This window comes from Lutjanus erythropterus, chromosome 22, assembly GCF_056507025.1.
Source record: "Lutjanus erythropterus isolate fLutEry1 chromosome 22, fLutEry1.hap2, whole genome shotgun sequence".
Lineage (NCBI taxonomy): Eukaryota > Metazoa > Chordata > Actinopteri > Lutjaniformes > Lutjanidae > Lutjanus > Lutjanus erythropterus.
This window is the reverse complement of record NC_139338.1, coordinates 26490346-26506905: the sequence shown is the minus strand read 5'-3', so window position 1 is coordinate 26506905 and position 16560 is coordinate 26490346. Positions and strand designations below refer to the sequence as shown.

The 16560-nt window shown below is 39.7% G+C and overlaps 1 protein-coding gene across 1 annotated transcript; it reads left to right on the top strand.

The window, feature by feature from the left end:
- The first annotated feature begins 2206 nt into the window (after positions 1-2206).
- tmem110l (transmembrane protein 110, like) lies at positions 2207-16347 on the top strand. Its single transcript, XM_084711266.1, has 8 exons — positions 2207-2675; positions 7135-7183; positions 8091-8186; positions 8271-8392; positions 10270-10382; positions 11773-11856; positions 11952-12083; positions 15007-16347. Exons 1-8 carry the CDS (start codon positions 2486-2488, stop codon positions 15133-15135), a joined length of 915 nt encoding a protein of 304 aa, XP_084567392.1. The 5' UTR covers positions 2207-2485; the 3' UTR covers positions 15136-16347.
- Positions 16348-16560: the final 213 nt, after the last annotated feature.

The window sequence follows — 16560 nt, the reverse complement described above, 5'->3', positions numbered from 1 at the left end:
GCTTAATTTTATTGGAACACAAACCAAATAGGGTTAAGGCTTAAAACACAAAAAGCCGCAAACGATATTCTACAAAATAAAGGCGGGGTATTGTAACAAAAAAAAAAAAGGCATAATTTATAGATTTTATTTTGAAAGCTGTAACGGGAAGTTGTGTTGTGTTGTATTTACAGTAAGGCGGCGGAGTTGATTCATAAAGACACACAATGACTCCTGATAATGACAGACACGCGGACAGGAGAGGAGAAGCTCGTGCCGGTGTGATGCCGCTGGAGGAACAGATGGTTGGAGCGCGTGCGCCCTGCTCCATTAATCTGCCAGAGAAGAAGCTTTTCCAAGCGCGCGGGAGGAGGAAAAGGATTATAACCCCCCCACCCCCTTTAAACACACACACACACACACACACACACACACACACACACACACACACACACACACACACACACACACACACACCACGAGGCAGAGGACCGTTTTTTTTGTTTTGGCAACAGTCATAAATGATCCTGGTTTCTTGAATCACGTCCTCTGACGTCCAATGACGCTTCACTGAAGCGTCACTGGAGCGTGAAATTATATGATGTTACATTAAGTTATTATCACAACCAGTCTGAGTCAAATAAAGAAAGAAATATATTTATTTAGGCCATTTATTCACGACTCTATCAACAATCTTCAACACTCAGAAATAAAAGTTCTAACTAGAACCATATAGAGTTCTTCTTCATGTCCCTGGTTCCTGGTAGAATGTTTTTAAAAAGCTTCCAGTTAGAGCCCTTTCAGTTCAAGCACCTGATTTCAGAACCTTCCCAGTTTGAACCCAAAAAAAGTGCAGGTTTACCTTGAGAACCCATGTTATAATCTACAGGTTGTTGTGTGTTCTGCAGCGCCCTCTGTTGATGTGATCTATTATTACAAAGGTTCCACTCAGAACTGGTGTAAACATCATTTGTCCAGTTCTACTCAGATGGGGCGTAAATTTGTGAACAACTGTGTGTAGAATGATCCAGATCAAAACAGATTTTTATTTTCTCAAGAAATACTCTACACTTTATTTTCTACTTTTTCTATTCTGACAAACTAGAGCACATATACAACAAACGATAACTGTACTGTAAGTAAAGCATCTCTTCTTAGCCTCTCTGAGTTTTATTCTGCTGGCCGACGTGTTGGCTCTGTGCACACCTGTGAGGCTGCAGGTGTAAAATCCTCTGAACCAGTGGTGCCAAACCCTGGTCCTCAGGGCCCACTGTCCTGCATGTTTCTGCTCCAACACACCTGATTCAAATGATCAGCTCATCATCAAGCCTCTGGGTTTTTTTTAATGATTTATACCTGTCAGACTTTGAACCTAAACATTTCCTTTATTACACCTTCACGTGAGGCAGCGATTTGCCTCCTCGTGCGCGCGGCGGGGAGCACGACCGCGCGCTCGCTGACACAAACAGAAAGGGTCTGGCCTCGCGCACATTCAAGGAATTCTGCTGCGGTCAAATGAGCCGAACAACGAGAGGAAGTGAGGTTAATGTTTCTTCAAAATAAAATGGTGGAAAATAAACCTCGGAGGGAAACAAAAGAATATGAATGGTGCAGGTTGGGGGATATTGATTGGATTGATCAAATCAAATTTTATTTTATTTTTGAATGAGGGTAGAAGCCGATAGAGGTGCAACTAATGATTACTTTCATTTATCGATCAATCAGCGGAATATTGTCATGACTAACTGATTAATTGTTTAGTCTATAAAATGTCAAAACCTAACTAGTCTTCATTCACTGTCACAATTAAAAAATGTTTTCCTTTTAATTTAAAGTGCTTATGCTTTCCCTCTTTTATAATTCTTTTTAAAGTTGCCATCCATGACCTAAGCTTGTGTAAAAAAGGCATTAAATGTCTGAAGGCTGAATGAATGAAAGTTTTATTCATGTCTGTACAGGTGCGAAACAAAAGTAATACTTAAGTAAGGAGCGATCTTTTTTATCAAATCAAATAAAAATAATTAGTTAAAAAAAATAATAATGTACATTTAAGGTTTAAGCATAAAACATAAAAGTTGAAATTGTCATATATGGAATTTGTAGGATACACTGAGACACAGTGTGTCCCCTGACAGTTTGTAATACATCCTTTTGAATTTCTGACCAGCTGTTTCATGCGAAACTGCTAGTGTCTTTTATTTTGAAGTATATTTAACCGGAAGTTAGATTTCCGTTAGTCTACTTGACGGGACGTGTTTTCGTTGTCACAAACATGGATGTGAGTCAGATAATCGATCCTGTCTGCTGCTGCATCATGAGATGTAGCATCACCAGCGTCGGGAAACACTGAAGAAAAACTTTAATCGATCGCAGGATATTAAAATCTGGCTGTTCGTTTGTTTTTTTTCTCTCGAGTTAAGAGAGGTTAAGCCCTTCTTAGCCCACCCAGGGAGAGAGCTCCTTTTGTCTCCGACGCCTGTCTTGTTTTCATCGTGTCAACAACAACATGGACATGTACGGATACAGCGGGGTCTTCCTGGTGAAAAGACTCCTGGACGATGGCGTCTTTGAAGTCACGAACATGTCCGACATCAACAAGGCGAATCCCCACGGCTGCGATAACGGAGCTCTGACGGACAGGTTCGGCGTCTTGATCCAGGGACTCCTGGCGATCGTTGCCTTCAGTACGCTCATGTGTAAGCGGTGATTCTTGCTTCTTTAAACACCTTTGATACCACAGTCTCTTTGTATTTATTCACATGGAGGATGCACGAAACGTCAAAGGCACAAACTTGCTTTTTAAAGGCTATACGAGTCCACGTGGCGTTTTGTTGACGTTTGTTTCCGCAGAGCCTCATTAACTTGGCACCAAACTCCATTGAAAAATAATCTAATTTAATATTCTTTTCCATTTCGACAAAAACACACGCTCAAAATCAACATTATGGAAACATTACTTGGCTAATTACAGCTCTGTTTCCATTTCGGCATGAATTAGGTGATGTAAACATTACACATTATCAAGGAATTTCAGCTTTTTCTTTAATTGCGACCGCCACAAACACCTTCCACGTCCACAAAATAGACAGCGTTAACAGTGTGTTTACACCCTTTTTAAAATACATATTACTACGAATTTTCGCGCGTTTTGTGGCATATCCATACGCCGAATTTGCCAATAAGTCCCAGATTAACCATAAATAATTACTGTATACCATACGTCATGTATATCTGCCTCTAAGCCAAGCAGCACCACAAATTGCGATGTTTTGAAGGGATGTTTCGTCAGGGTTTCTCCCCATGGCAGAATGGCAGGTTTTGGATGCAGGATTTCCTCATTAATAATCAAAAGGTCTACAAACAGTAATACTGATATAATATCCATGAGTTTATTCAGTGAAATTTATGTATTTTTTAGATACCAAACAGAACAATGATAGCTGTTAAAAATATGTCAAAATTGATTCAAATAAACTTAAAATTAAAGATAAATATCTACCATTGTCAGTTTTTATTCATTATACAGGGTTGTAATTAGTAGTTTTCATAAAATTTGGCAGTTTTAAGTGAAACATATAACAATTTTAGCTACTTTCACTGTGTTTTTGGGTGTCTGCCAGCCGTAAGAGCAAAACAAGATGCTCCTGTGCAGCCTTAATATGGATTTACTGTGAACAATGGCCATTGACTGCAGAATAACTTGTGATTCTGTGGCAGCTGACTTGGAGAATGTTGGGCAGATTGGGCGCCACAGGCTGTGTTTAATTCCTCTGTTGCAGCAGCCACAACTGAAAGGTGTCACTAAAAGCTCATTTCAACTTCCTGGATCACATTTAAGGCATACTATGCAGGATTTTTCCAAAAAGCACTGTAAGAGAATCCTAAAATAAGTTAATCTTATTTTTCCACAATGAGGAAATTTGCACTGCCTGTTTTTTTTTTTTTTTAGATTTTCTCATTATTCTGGTGTGTCAGGGACGCTCTACCAACTCAAAGCGGCTGTATTTGACCACCGGGGGATGAGGTTACATCCGCACTATTACTACTAACCTTTGCTCAGGTTAATACAATGAGCATGCTAACTTTGTAAATTAGCTCCGTTAGCACTGTTAGCCTGTTGTGGTGTCTACATGTCAGGTGTTAGCAGCTAAAAACTGTTGCGAACTAGACATCTAGAGACGTTTAAAAGAGCATTAAAATTGAAAGCAAATCAAAGAGCATTAAAACTGACACGATAAAGCAGCAGCCAACCTCCCAGAGACAGGAAGGGTTGTGTGATAGGGGTGTTATGTCATGACTGATAAGACCCAATCAGGAAGCACACATGTCTGCATCATCGTTTCTAAAAGTTTTCTTTTGTGTCCATCCAGACTAAAACACAGCCCAGGAGTTTTAAAACTGAAACTGGACCAGTAACATTTCCACATGTCTCTGTTTTAAAGGCTCAACAGTCAACTGTCTTCTGGTGTGTTTACAATTATCTTCCAATCACTTCCCTCGAATGTTCCATGATAACGCTGACTTTATTCAGCGACCAAGTGTCTTCACTCTTAGTTCATAAAATATGGTATTTACTCTACATACAAGCCAACTGAATATAATTAAAGAAATCATTTTTTGAAGAAATTGCAGGTGTGAATGCTGGCTGACACAGAACTGCATTGCTGGATATAAAAGTTGAATAATATCAATCATGTAGGAATGATGTTGAATATTTTAAGATCTGTTGAAAAGCTGACGCTGAACTGAATTTGTTGTCGAGCAAAACCTGTAATGTAGGAGTGATGAGGAATATTTTAATGCTTGTTGAAAAGGTGATGTTAAACTGAATTGCTATTGAGCCAACCAGTGATGTAGGAATGAAAGGTATATTTTAAGATTTGCTAAAAGGCTGACAAACTGAATTGCTGTTGAATAATAAACTTAGGAATGATGAGGAATATTTTAATGCTTGTTGAAAAGCTTTTGAATTCCACGATAAGCTCATAGAAATATGCCACTTACTGCACATATAAGCTGATCATAATTAAATATATTATTATTTTTTTTCTTTTGTCTGAAAAACGCTTATATTGCCAGTTCAGCTTTGTATGGGGTAAATCCATGGCCGCTGATAAACCAAAATGCTGCACTGAAATGACTTCAGTGCAAATGCCTGTGCGTTCTTTGTAGCACCCACTTATTCTGTGAGTGTGCTGGCATATGATCTAATAATTAGAGTGTAGTTTTAAAAGGTCAGTGCAGTCACATTGATTTCATCAGCTAATCAAGCAGGCGGCTTCAGAACAGTGGAAACCTCGGAGCGGTGAAGTGCAGCAGAATTAGGCCAGGCCTTGAGGTTGAGTGAGATCAATGAGCTCTAACCTCCACTCAGTTACTTATTAGTAGAGAAATCGATACCCATCCCTCTCTATCTTTTTCTTTTCTCTTTCCTGTTCTCGGCACATTTGTTGTTCTTGGTCAGTGCACACGCATCTGTTAATATTTACACCACATTATTTGTGAGCAGCAGAGCATTAAGAGCCCCTTCAGCTATGATCACAGTGGCCGCATGCCAAGTCACAGGCAGCCGAGGCTGCACCATGCATCCCTCTGCTGATCTGTGTTAAGAGCGCTCTTCCTCAAAAGCTATTTTTGGGAGTTTCCTTCCATTGACTCGTCATTATTGCTGCACTCACACAGTCCAGACAAAGGCTGAATATTCAGTGTAGCCACCACAGTTCTTTGTGTTTAGAAAAGGTCACATTTGAGCATTTTTGTGTTTCAGAGCTTTCAGACTTTCAGAGCAAATGTTGAGAAACTGACTCTGATGCTGAGTTGGTGCAAGATTCTGTTTTTCCAGTATATCATGAGAGAAATCTGACTTACTTTAAATATAATTAATACCATTTTTGTGGGTCTGACATCCTCACAACTTCTGAAAAACTTCTGAAAAAGTTTACAAAAATCTAAAAATAATGAAAATTGCCCTCCATAATTTGCTGGAGCACAAACAGACAGCTTCACATAACTTGTGCTGTCAGACTAACAGTCCAAGACCCAATGATATTCAGTTTACAAAAATATGAAACAGAGAAAAGAAGTGAATCTTAATTTTTTAAAGGGACAGTCCACACTAAAATCTAAACTAGGTGTCTTTCCAGGGGTATTTATTCATTTTTTTAGCTTTGGATATATCAGCTGTAGAGATGTATGCTTTCTCTCCAACACTCCATGTTGTAGATGCATGTTAATGCAGGGTGTAGCTGCTACATTAGAAAGGTTTAACACAATATGTACAACAATCGGAATAATGTTATCCGGACACAGAGCCCACATAAATACCAGGGGTAAATACAGTGCAGTATTTATCACTGCAATTTTATCGCTGCATGGAAGGAAGCGTGCATCTACTCACGGAAGAGAGGCTCCTGACAGCGCAGGATATAAACATTAATGGCGTCCTCCTCGGCTGAGCTGTAACCTCTCATCTATGAGTAGATGCACACTTTCTTCTGCAGTTTCTTTCTTCTGCAATTAATAAAACATTTTTGAGTTTAAGTTTTGTAAGTTTGAACTTAATGTTCTTTAAAAAAAAAAAAAGTAATCAGAACTGTGGCATTCTTAAGTTTGGGATTAGCTGGTGTAAAAAGTTTGAAAATGTAGGGAAAAGACTGGAAAAGTATAAATAATTCTTCCGTGCTTTAACTAAAAAACACTCCAATTATGTAGTTGTAGAGCCAGTGCAATTTATCTGTATTTAAACTCCATCAGAAACAACTGCTGCTAAATAAAAAAAAAAAAAGAACAGAGCTCACAGATCTAAAACACGTCTGCAGGAAGCCCTGATCCTGCTCTCACATTCAGAGTCACGTTCTCTGACCCTGCGAGATGGCGAGATAGGGGAACAGTGGGCTTCTGTTAACCACGAGCCCGGCGGGGAGGAATGAAGCGTTGTTGTTGTGGCGGCGGCGGCGTGAAACGAGGACGATGAGTGATCGTCTGTGTTTCATCTGTCCTCGTCGCGGCCCCGTGGCCCCGCAGAGAGACAAGCCTCACTGCGGAGGTCAAACTAACTGCAGAGAAACTGTCTTACATGTTTTTATTTTGCAGGATAAACACGAGTCTAGAAGGAACGTTATTGATTAATTGATTGGCTTTCTTCTTTGCTTGCAGTGAAGAGGTTCCGGGAGCCTGTAGGGATCAGACGGCCATGGAGGATCTGGTCAGAATATTTCTTTTTCTTTTCTTTTCTTTTACCTCTTGCTTAGATGAGTAAAGTCTGTTAAAGGGCTAGTTAGGATTATTTGAAGGTGTTTTAGCCATTTAAAAAAAAGATCCACTTAAAAAAGTCAGTATCGGTTTAAGTGTACACCAGAAAACTGTGTCATATAGTCCAAATATCGCTCACTCCAAGCCAACCAAACTCCATAGGCGAAATCAGTAATTTTACCTTGCAGACTACAGGAGTTACTGGCTTGATTGTTTAGTTTTTTTTTTTGCATTATTGTGTGACTTCAGTGTTTGAAAAGATTAATTCGGATTCACCAAAGTCACACAGTAACACAAAGAAACAAGCAGATCGAAGCCGCTTTAGCCCAGCAAGTCCCGTTTTCTGCATGACAAAATGACTGATTTTGCCTATGGAGTTTGGTTGGTTTGGAGAGAATGATATTTGGCTTTTATAATAGTTAGAAAAGACTGTCTAATGGCAAAGTAAAGCTATGAAAATATTCTGAATCTAGTTTATGCTTAGGCTGAGATAATTTTTTTTTGGGTAGACCTTGTTTAAATTAAAAGATATATTTTGTTTCTGTACCACGTGTGCTGATCCATTAAAGGTAACACTCGCTATGAATAAATACCTCATACAGTTCCAGCTCAAATAATCCAAACAATCCTTTAAAAATAAAGGAAATGTTAGGGGTCAAACCCTAATCTCTCTCAGGAATTGATCAAATGAACCAAACTGGATAATAAAAAAATCAAAATTGGTCTCCTGTATTAGCCTGCTGTCCAATATGTGAACATAATCTTTGGATTCCTTGACATTAAAATGTTTAGAAAGACATTTTCAACAAGTCAAATAAATAAAAAAAGAGATTTAAGACGCTTCATCTTGCCTTTTCCAGGTTTTTCGACACGTCCAAACAGGCCATCGGTGCTCTTTTCATCCACTTTGCCAACGTCTTCCTGTCCACACTCACCAAAGAAGACCCGTGCTCCCTGTGAGTTATTGATTATCAGCACAGACAAGTCATGATAACATGATGTTCGGCTGTTCTCGCTGAGAATTCCTGTTTTCCCTGAAGGTATCTGATGAACTTCCTGCTGGACGCCACGCTGGGGATGCTGGTCATCTGGTTGGCTGTGAAACTGGTGTCCAGACTGGTGGAGTACAAGCAGTGGACTCTGCTCATGTTCGGAGAATACGGTGAGTTTATTTTGTCTCTCGCTTTTCCCTCTTATTTCTAAAACACAAAATACTTGAGGAGCTGAAGATGCAGCTCTGGTTTCTGCCACTGGAGGGCGATGAAGACCCACAGGAGGAAGACGGGAGCCGGGGAGGAGAACCAGCATCTCCAGCTGCGACCCCGCCTGGAAAACCTTTCCCATTGGCTTCAGCGAGGGTTTAACTCCACGCCAGTTATTACACTCACTCTGCTGTTGTTTTTTTCATGTGTGTGTTCCTTCCTTGTGTGATGGAAAATTTCACCGAAACAACTTTTCTCCATCTCACTTCTCTTTTTTTATGAAAATGGTCAAGTTTATGTCAGTTTCTCTCTGTCTGCATGAAGGAAAAAACTAACAATTTTAGTTAGACGTGTTACCAGAACTGTGTGTGTTGAAACTTTGATGCAGTACCAGAATAAAAATACTTCTTTTGATGCCATGGGGAAAAGGAAAAAAAGTTAAATTAAAAAATTAAATTAAATTTGCCCGGTGCACAAGCTATAAGCCAAATTAGTTAATAGTTTTCTTACCTTTCATGCATGAAATACTGTAATTATGGGATATTCTATTGTTTTAAACACATGGAATTGAAAAATCAGCAGAGTATCGATACTTTTGATGATTATAATTCATGAAAAATGCGTCACGTGAGCTACAGGAAGGCCTTGAAATGATGATCAGTGGTTTGTTTCTTTGTTTTACTCTCTCTGTCTGTCTCCCTGTCTGTCTGTCCGTCTGTGTGTCTTCCTCCTGCCTCTTCCTGTCTTAATGACAGACTTTTCCTCCTTTGTGTCTGCTGTGGTGAGACACCTGTGTAACCTTCTGGAAGGGGTTTAAACAAGTGTCGGAAACACTGTTTAACATATCCTGCTCGACATGCAGAACAGTTGAGTTACTCAGTTATTTCATTGCAGGTGGACATTAACTTTAAATCAACCTTTATTTATAAAGAATACTGCTGTCAGTCCACCTCTATAATCCCATTTGAATTTCATTCCTCATTATTTTTAATATTTTAATAATATTTGAATTTGAATCCTCATAATTGGGTCATTATTATTATAAGTGTGCCCTCCAGCTGCTTGCTGTCAAGTGATTTTTCATTAGGACTTTGCATATTCTGCAGATTTCTGTATCTTTATTTGTTATTTTTCTGTTTCTTGACATAAATCCCAGAAGTTTCCATGCATCGCTTCTTAAATGATCAGAGCGGTGATCTCTGTTGTTGCATCACTTCCTGCCTTCTCTGGTACTGAAACATTAACGGTTCATGTTAGCACGTCAAATGTGAGACTTTATTGTTTGTCAGATGTGACAAATTATTTCCCTTTCACATGCGGGTAGACCAGGGCAAGAGCACACATGTGACTGGTAACTTCAGCACTTGATTAGTTTTGATTTGATTGATTTTTTTCAGTTTATACAGGATTGGACTAATGAAATTTATTCCAACAGCCCTGATACTGAATGTGTCAATGCAAAAACCTAAATGTACAAAATCACTTGAGACATGCAGAAGCTACAGAAATAAATAAAAAATTAAAATATGAAAAAAACTGGTGGAACCAAATAAATAATACAATAAAATTTTTACATTGCCCCTAATAAGGAATAAAATCTAAAATCAAATTGGGCAAAATTTCACAAAATAAAGTGCATGAAATTAAAGCAAAGCCAGATTTCTATCTTCAGCTGACAGACTGACAGCCACTGCAAGTGGTGCAGCTATTGAAAACTACAAAAAAAAAAGTCTGAAACAATCAATGAAAAGACAGAAGAAGAAGTCCTGCTTTGATTTTGACCAGCGCAGGAAGAATCTGGCCACGTTTCTGACATTTTTCTTCCCGTCCTCTGCAGGTGACCCTCCTCAGGCTGCAGCGTGGCTCGGTCAGTGTGGCGTCTACCTGCTCATCATGGTGCTGGAGAAAGGTGTGATCAGCCTGGTGCTGCTCGTCCCCGGATGGTCCAAAGTAAGCAGACCGCACGGCTTCCCGTGCCGCATTCATGTCCTGTGGGAAATATAGCATCCTGTGATGTTCTGATACCTCATGGCATTCCACCAGACTTCATGAAAAAAAAACATAAGATCTTCACTCACTTCTATTACGGTTTTGTTTGGTTTGTCGTTTGGCATCACTGACAGATGAATGTCACCAAGACTGGAGGGAATAAACAGAAGGAGGATAAAAAATGACTTTTCCTTTGATTCTAATTCTAATGGAGGCCATGTGAATGTAGTGAAGTCTGCATGACACTGAGGATCATATTTGTTTATTTCAGTCAGCCTTTACCATAGCAACAGATGCCTTTCTAAAGAATAAAAAGGCATTTTATTTGTTTATTTCTTATTTATTTACTTCCGGATAGAAGGAGATTTGACTCGTGAAGCTCCTCGTAATACTTTAAAGATCATCTCCATGCTCTTTGACAAACTGATTGTAAATATTAGTTTTATTAATAGTTGTTTGGAAGTTGAGAGTCAAGTTTTGTCTCCTTCAGTTTACATCTTAGTTTCACATGGCTTTGACCTCTTTCATTCACATTTAATTATATTGCAAACTGAAACACTTTCCATAATTTTCTGACATTTTACAGACCAAACCGCTAATCGGTTAATCATAGATTAATTAATAAAATAATCAATGCTGAAGACAGTCGTTACTTGCACCTCTACAAAATATATATTTATGTTCATTTTTTTAAGTCAAAACCAACAACATGTGAGATTCTAATAATGTGTGTTGCCAGTTTGGGAGGTTTTGAGTCTTTCAGTCACCACTTTGATATGATATAATTTTTATTCATTCTGCTGAGAGGAGATGTAATTTACCATCATTACCACCTACAAGCTGCAACCTCTGTTCTTGCACCATTACAACATCAGCATTTGTTTGGCTTTTCGATGGCGGGGGATGGCGAGTACTCCTCTCTTTCTTCTCCTCTCTTCTTCCTTCTCTCTGTTCCTCCTCATGTGTGTGTGTGTGTGTGTGTGTGTGTTTGTGGTGGTTACACTTTAAAGCCTCTGAAAACTTGGCTTGAAATAGTAAAAATGCATTTATGATACCGGCACCATCTCTGCTCTCTTTACAGTTCAGTTTGTGTTGTTTGACTTCAGTGCGAACATGTTTGTTTGGGTCTGAACTACCATGACTTGCTGCAGATCGAGGCAACAGTAGACCTGCTAATGTTTAGGCAAGTTTTCTAATCGCATTTAGACGGTGGTACAGCTCGTTATTGAAACCAAGAGCTAAATAAGAGGTAGAGGATTGTAATTGTGTGTCTTTATCAAATTCAAATAAAAGATGACTGTATATTTAGTTCATTTAATGGATTGTTTAACTCCGTTCTCTTGTGTTCCAGTTGCAGGAAGTGTTGCTGAGCTACATTGCTAACCCTCAGCTGGAGCTGGTGCTGGTCATGCTCATCGTGCCCTTCATAGTGAACGTGAGTCGCGCTGCCGTTGTCACAGAAGTGAGTTTCGTCCTTTATCTCTGCAGCATCAGTGACCCCAGTCTTCTCTCTCTGCCTCTTCCTGTTAGTCCATCATGTTCTGGGTGGTGGACAGCCTGATGATGAGGAAGTACAAGACGATGAAGAGCCTGGACGACTCCTGTGACGACTCTGTGAAGAAGGCAGACTCTCTGCCCTGGTCCAACAGCGAGGAGTCACGGGTGAGAATAACTGAAGTTTGTTACCGTCAGAGCAAAGTGAGCAGCTGCTGATCGCTTTTAGTCACTTATGTAATGAAACCACCTGCTTCGTTCTGGAGATCATCTCTGTTCAAGATCATTAGTTCTGTTATTAGGAAGTGATGTAAACAAAGGATCACACTGTGATTAGCTGTCATGCCATGCAGTGCACTTTTTTTTCAAATAAAACATGTACAGTGCAGTTTTGAATAAAGAAAAAGTTAATAATAAAATAATAAAAAAAAGTTTAGCTTTAAATTTGCATTCTGTTGGGACCTCGTAAGTATAACAGAACAGGGACACAATGCACTTCCAGCTGCTGTGTTTTCTTTAACAAAATGTTATCTATACATTGGCTTAAAAAGCTAACAAAATGTTGCATTATTTGCTGGTTGGTGAGTTCAAACCCCCCAAAAGTTACATTATTTACAAGCTAAATAAATTTAACAAAATGTTACATTATTTGCTAGTTAGCTTAAAAAGTTAACAAAACATTGTATGATTTGCTAACTATTTTTTAAAAAAAGCTGGTTGAGCAGAGCGCTCAGAGAATCAGACTGAACCATCTGCTCTGAAGGGACTCAGTGGCCTTTTAAAGGGGATTATTTCTGCTGTTATGAAAAAGTTCTCTAAAGCCGGTTCCCAAACAAGAATGTGACAGTTTAACATCTTCGCTTTGTGATGAAGAGAACAAGACTTTAATCTGTGTGAAAATGGTAGTTGATGGTTGATGTACCCACACGGTCACGCTGGGTGTCAACCGCACCTGTTGTTTTGGGGGATGAACACACACACACACACACACACACACACACACGAACCATGCAGATTTCCTCTCTCTGCACTTGATCTAATGAGGAACAAACCAGATGAGTTCAGTCCAAGAAACACTGAGTCAGACTGAGTTTATTGTCTGACCTCAGAATGTGAAACTTTGTAATAACCTTCAAGATATTTTTTTTTTTTTCTTTTTGGCTGGTTTCTCATTTTGAGTCCTTGCAGAAGCCCCTACACTCAGTTTTTGGACAAAATCAGAGCCCATGTTATTAAGTTTTTGAGTTGTGTTTGTGCGCCAAATGTATTTTTAAAGGGCCAGTTCACACATTTGTTTTCTCACTCACTCCACACAGATACATCAGTCTATACTAGTATCAGTTCATATGTTGTCATTCTTCATCATATTGCAAGTCATTTGAAACAATTTTGAACGCATTTTTGTTGTTGCAAGTTTAGTTTTTTGGAAGTTTTATATCATTGTGTAGCTTCCCAATGATCAATTTTTGGTCAAAGTATGCATTTTTTAGCATCAAACTGCTGTTTTCCCACGTGACCTGACCTAAGTTTCTGCATGATGATGCTGGAGAAGGAGGGGGATCCACACTTTAGCCTGCATCACTGCTTTCGCTGACCACTGAGAGGCTTATTTGACACATTTTTTTGTGTGTTTTGGGTGATTTAAAGAATATTTTTAAAGTTTTTTTTTTTTGCTTTGGTAGATCAGATCAAAAGACGCCCACATGTTCAGACTTTTTAATCAGCTCCTGTGAGTTTTGGGTCGAGTCCTGTTTTATTTGGACTGATGAAACTCTAACAGTCCTCCTGTTGTTGTGTTCCGGGAATCAGTATAATAGCCGCCTCCTGTGAGCGTCATCCCCCCCCCCCCCCCCCCCTCTCAGATAAGATTTAGCTTATAGACTCGAGGACAAAGTGACTGTTGGGGTGACGACCCTCGTGGTTCAGTGGGACGGCAGTGTTTATCCCTCCCTCCTCTCTCTTCTATCTCTGGTCCTCTGCCAGGCAGCCATAAATCAAGCCTTCATCGCGGGAATAAAAGTGACATTTAGGAGTTGTTTCCACGCGCTGATGTTATGGAAAGCGGAGTGAAGTGGAGGAGGAGCTCAGATAGAGAGGCTTTGACCGGGATGAGGTCTTCGGTGGGGGCGGTGGTCGACGCCGTGGTCACAATGCTGTTGTTGTTGTTACATCAAGGTTACAGAGGAGATGATCACACTGGTATCATGTCAGCATCATCCAGCTGAATGTCAAATATAAACTCTATCTGTTCAGAATTGGTGAGTTGATAGATCAGTTTTTTTTTAAGCTGTGTGGAATATTGCGACATTTTGCATGGCAGTGTTGTATTGATCCACTGATGCCAACTATCAATCTGTCCTGCCAAGATTTCACCGGCCTATTTTGGGATTGTTGCGCTCTAAAATGCCTGATTTCACGGCAGCTTTTATAAAAAAAAAAAATTTGATGCATGTTTTAGGCATTTTTTGCAACAAAACTGCAGGAGCTACTAAAGGTTGCAAAAGAAGGTTGTGATTTATTTTTTGGTATAATTCTGAGCCTGGTTAGCCGTTTCCCTCTGTTTATGCTAAGCTAATCAGCTGCCAGCTTTAGCTTCATACAAGAGCGGTTTCAGTCTTCTCATCTAACTCTTGTAAATCCAGACTGTCCCTTTAACTTTGTCCGTTCAAAGCTGATGAGTAATTGTGAATTTAAAGATGATCAAACTTTTTAAAGCTGTGTAGAATTTGGAAAATTCTCACTATTGCACCCTGAGTTCCAGTAAGAAACAGAGACGGTGTGAGACGGTAATGCGTTGCTGTCTGTCTTCATCCTAACATCTGAACCTGTACTGCTCTTTAAAGTCTTTCTATCAGTTTTCCCACATGTCAGATCCAACATAAAACAACATATGGAGCTTTATGATGCTGTAAATGTCTTATAGTTTGCTCTTTTGGGGATTTGAATCCCTGCTGCTGGAAAACTGTCTTCCAGGCTGTGAATAAACTGGGATGTTTTCCACGTGAGGTCAGGAATGCAGCCGTGAGATGTTTCCCAGCTGAATCCAAACAAGTTTTTTTTGGGACTCTAAAACGCTTCTGTCTTCTCTCAGGTCCTCCTGACTGTCGAGACGGACACAGATGAGGCCTCAGAGGGGGAAGAGGATCCCTGTGATGTCGGCCCCGTCCCTCCCGTGCAGTATTCTGGCGGACCGCTGAGACCCAGCTGGGTGATGGTGTAAACCCAGGTGATGTGACCTCCTACTCGTCCGTCCACTATCCACACAAACACACACACACACACACACACACACACACACACACACACACACACACACACACGACAGCCTACATATGAGCAAAAACTACAAAACCTTGCATCCTTATCTTTATTAAAGGTCTAAGTATCAGCTTCCTTGTAAGCAACAGCACGATTAAAGGTCATATAACCTGTGAATGTGAACACTACAGCCTCAGCTGCCTTCACTGGAGCTCCACTCAGTGTATGCATGTAAATCTAATAGCATCTTGGGAATTAGAAGCTCTTTGTCCTCTCACCTCGCTGCCTCTGAGAGAAAATCAGAGTAACCACAACTGAGCGCGTGCGGAGGGAGATTATTAGGGAGCGCGGCGCCCGTAGGGCAAACCGAGCGGGTAGCAATGACAAAAACTGGAATAAATCTGTCATTTTTCCACACCAGGGACTTTTGGGAATGATGTTGCTCTAAAGAGAGTCATTTATCTCGTATCATATTCCAAAGACGAGCAAGTGAGTGAAGTATATATACATATAAGTGCTCCGTCAAATATAATCACTTCAAATCCACCTTTTTATTTTGTAATTATAGTCATTCCTGCACGTTCGTTCTCCCTCTGGCTGCTTATTTTAAGTTTAAAAGGTGGTTAATGGTCTTATTTTCTTAAATACCACCTGCGCACTTGATTTTTTTTTGGCTGCTGCAGTCATGACGGACCAAACACGTTGAAAGCAGCAGTGGTTATATGGAAAAGTTTTAGTTCTTCGCGTCAGGCTGCTTTTAAATGTATGTATGTGGGCAGGAAGTTGTTTGATGTCATGGTTTAAAGGACCAGGTCACACTATGATTTACGTGTTTGTTGTGTACGATGGAGTATTGGGGCCACAAAGGGAAGGAAAAAAACCCAGGGATTTTCAAAATAATGTCGGAATGTTTTGAGAAAAAAGTTTCTATTTTGACAGAAAAAGTTGTACAAAGTTTAATGTGATAAATGCTCTAATATTTTAGGGGAAAATTAGTCTCAGTGTTTCTAGAATATTATAATATTGCAGTGTCCGTGTTTTCCTTACAACAGTTAGATGTAGGGCTGAACAATTTCAAAGAAATATGAAAAGTATTTTGACTGATTTTGCGATTGCAATACTGAAAGACACAGTGGTGGTGGGTTATCGTTTTCAGGGATCTGTACTAAACAAAGATATTTTCTAAAGTCTAGAGAGTGATGTGTTGGCCACACCTCTGCAGCACCACTATATTTCATTTAAAATGGTATTTTGACACACATTTTGCCTTTAACAAGTACTGTGCATCCTGCAATTTGAAAATTCCAGTGGACCATATTGCAATTTGGATAAAATTCGATTAATTGTTCGGCCCTAGTTAGATGAGAGGATGGAGTTACAGCTGGCA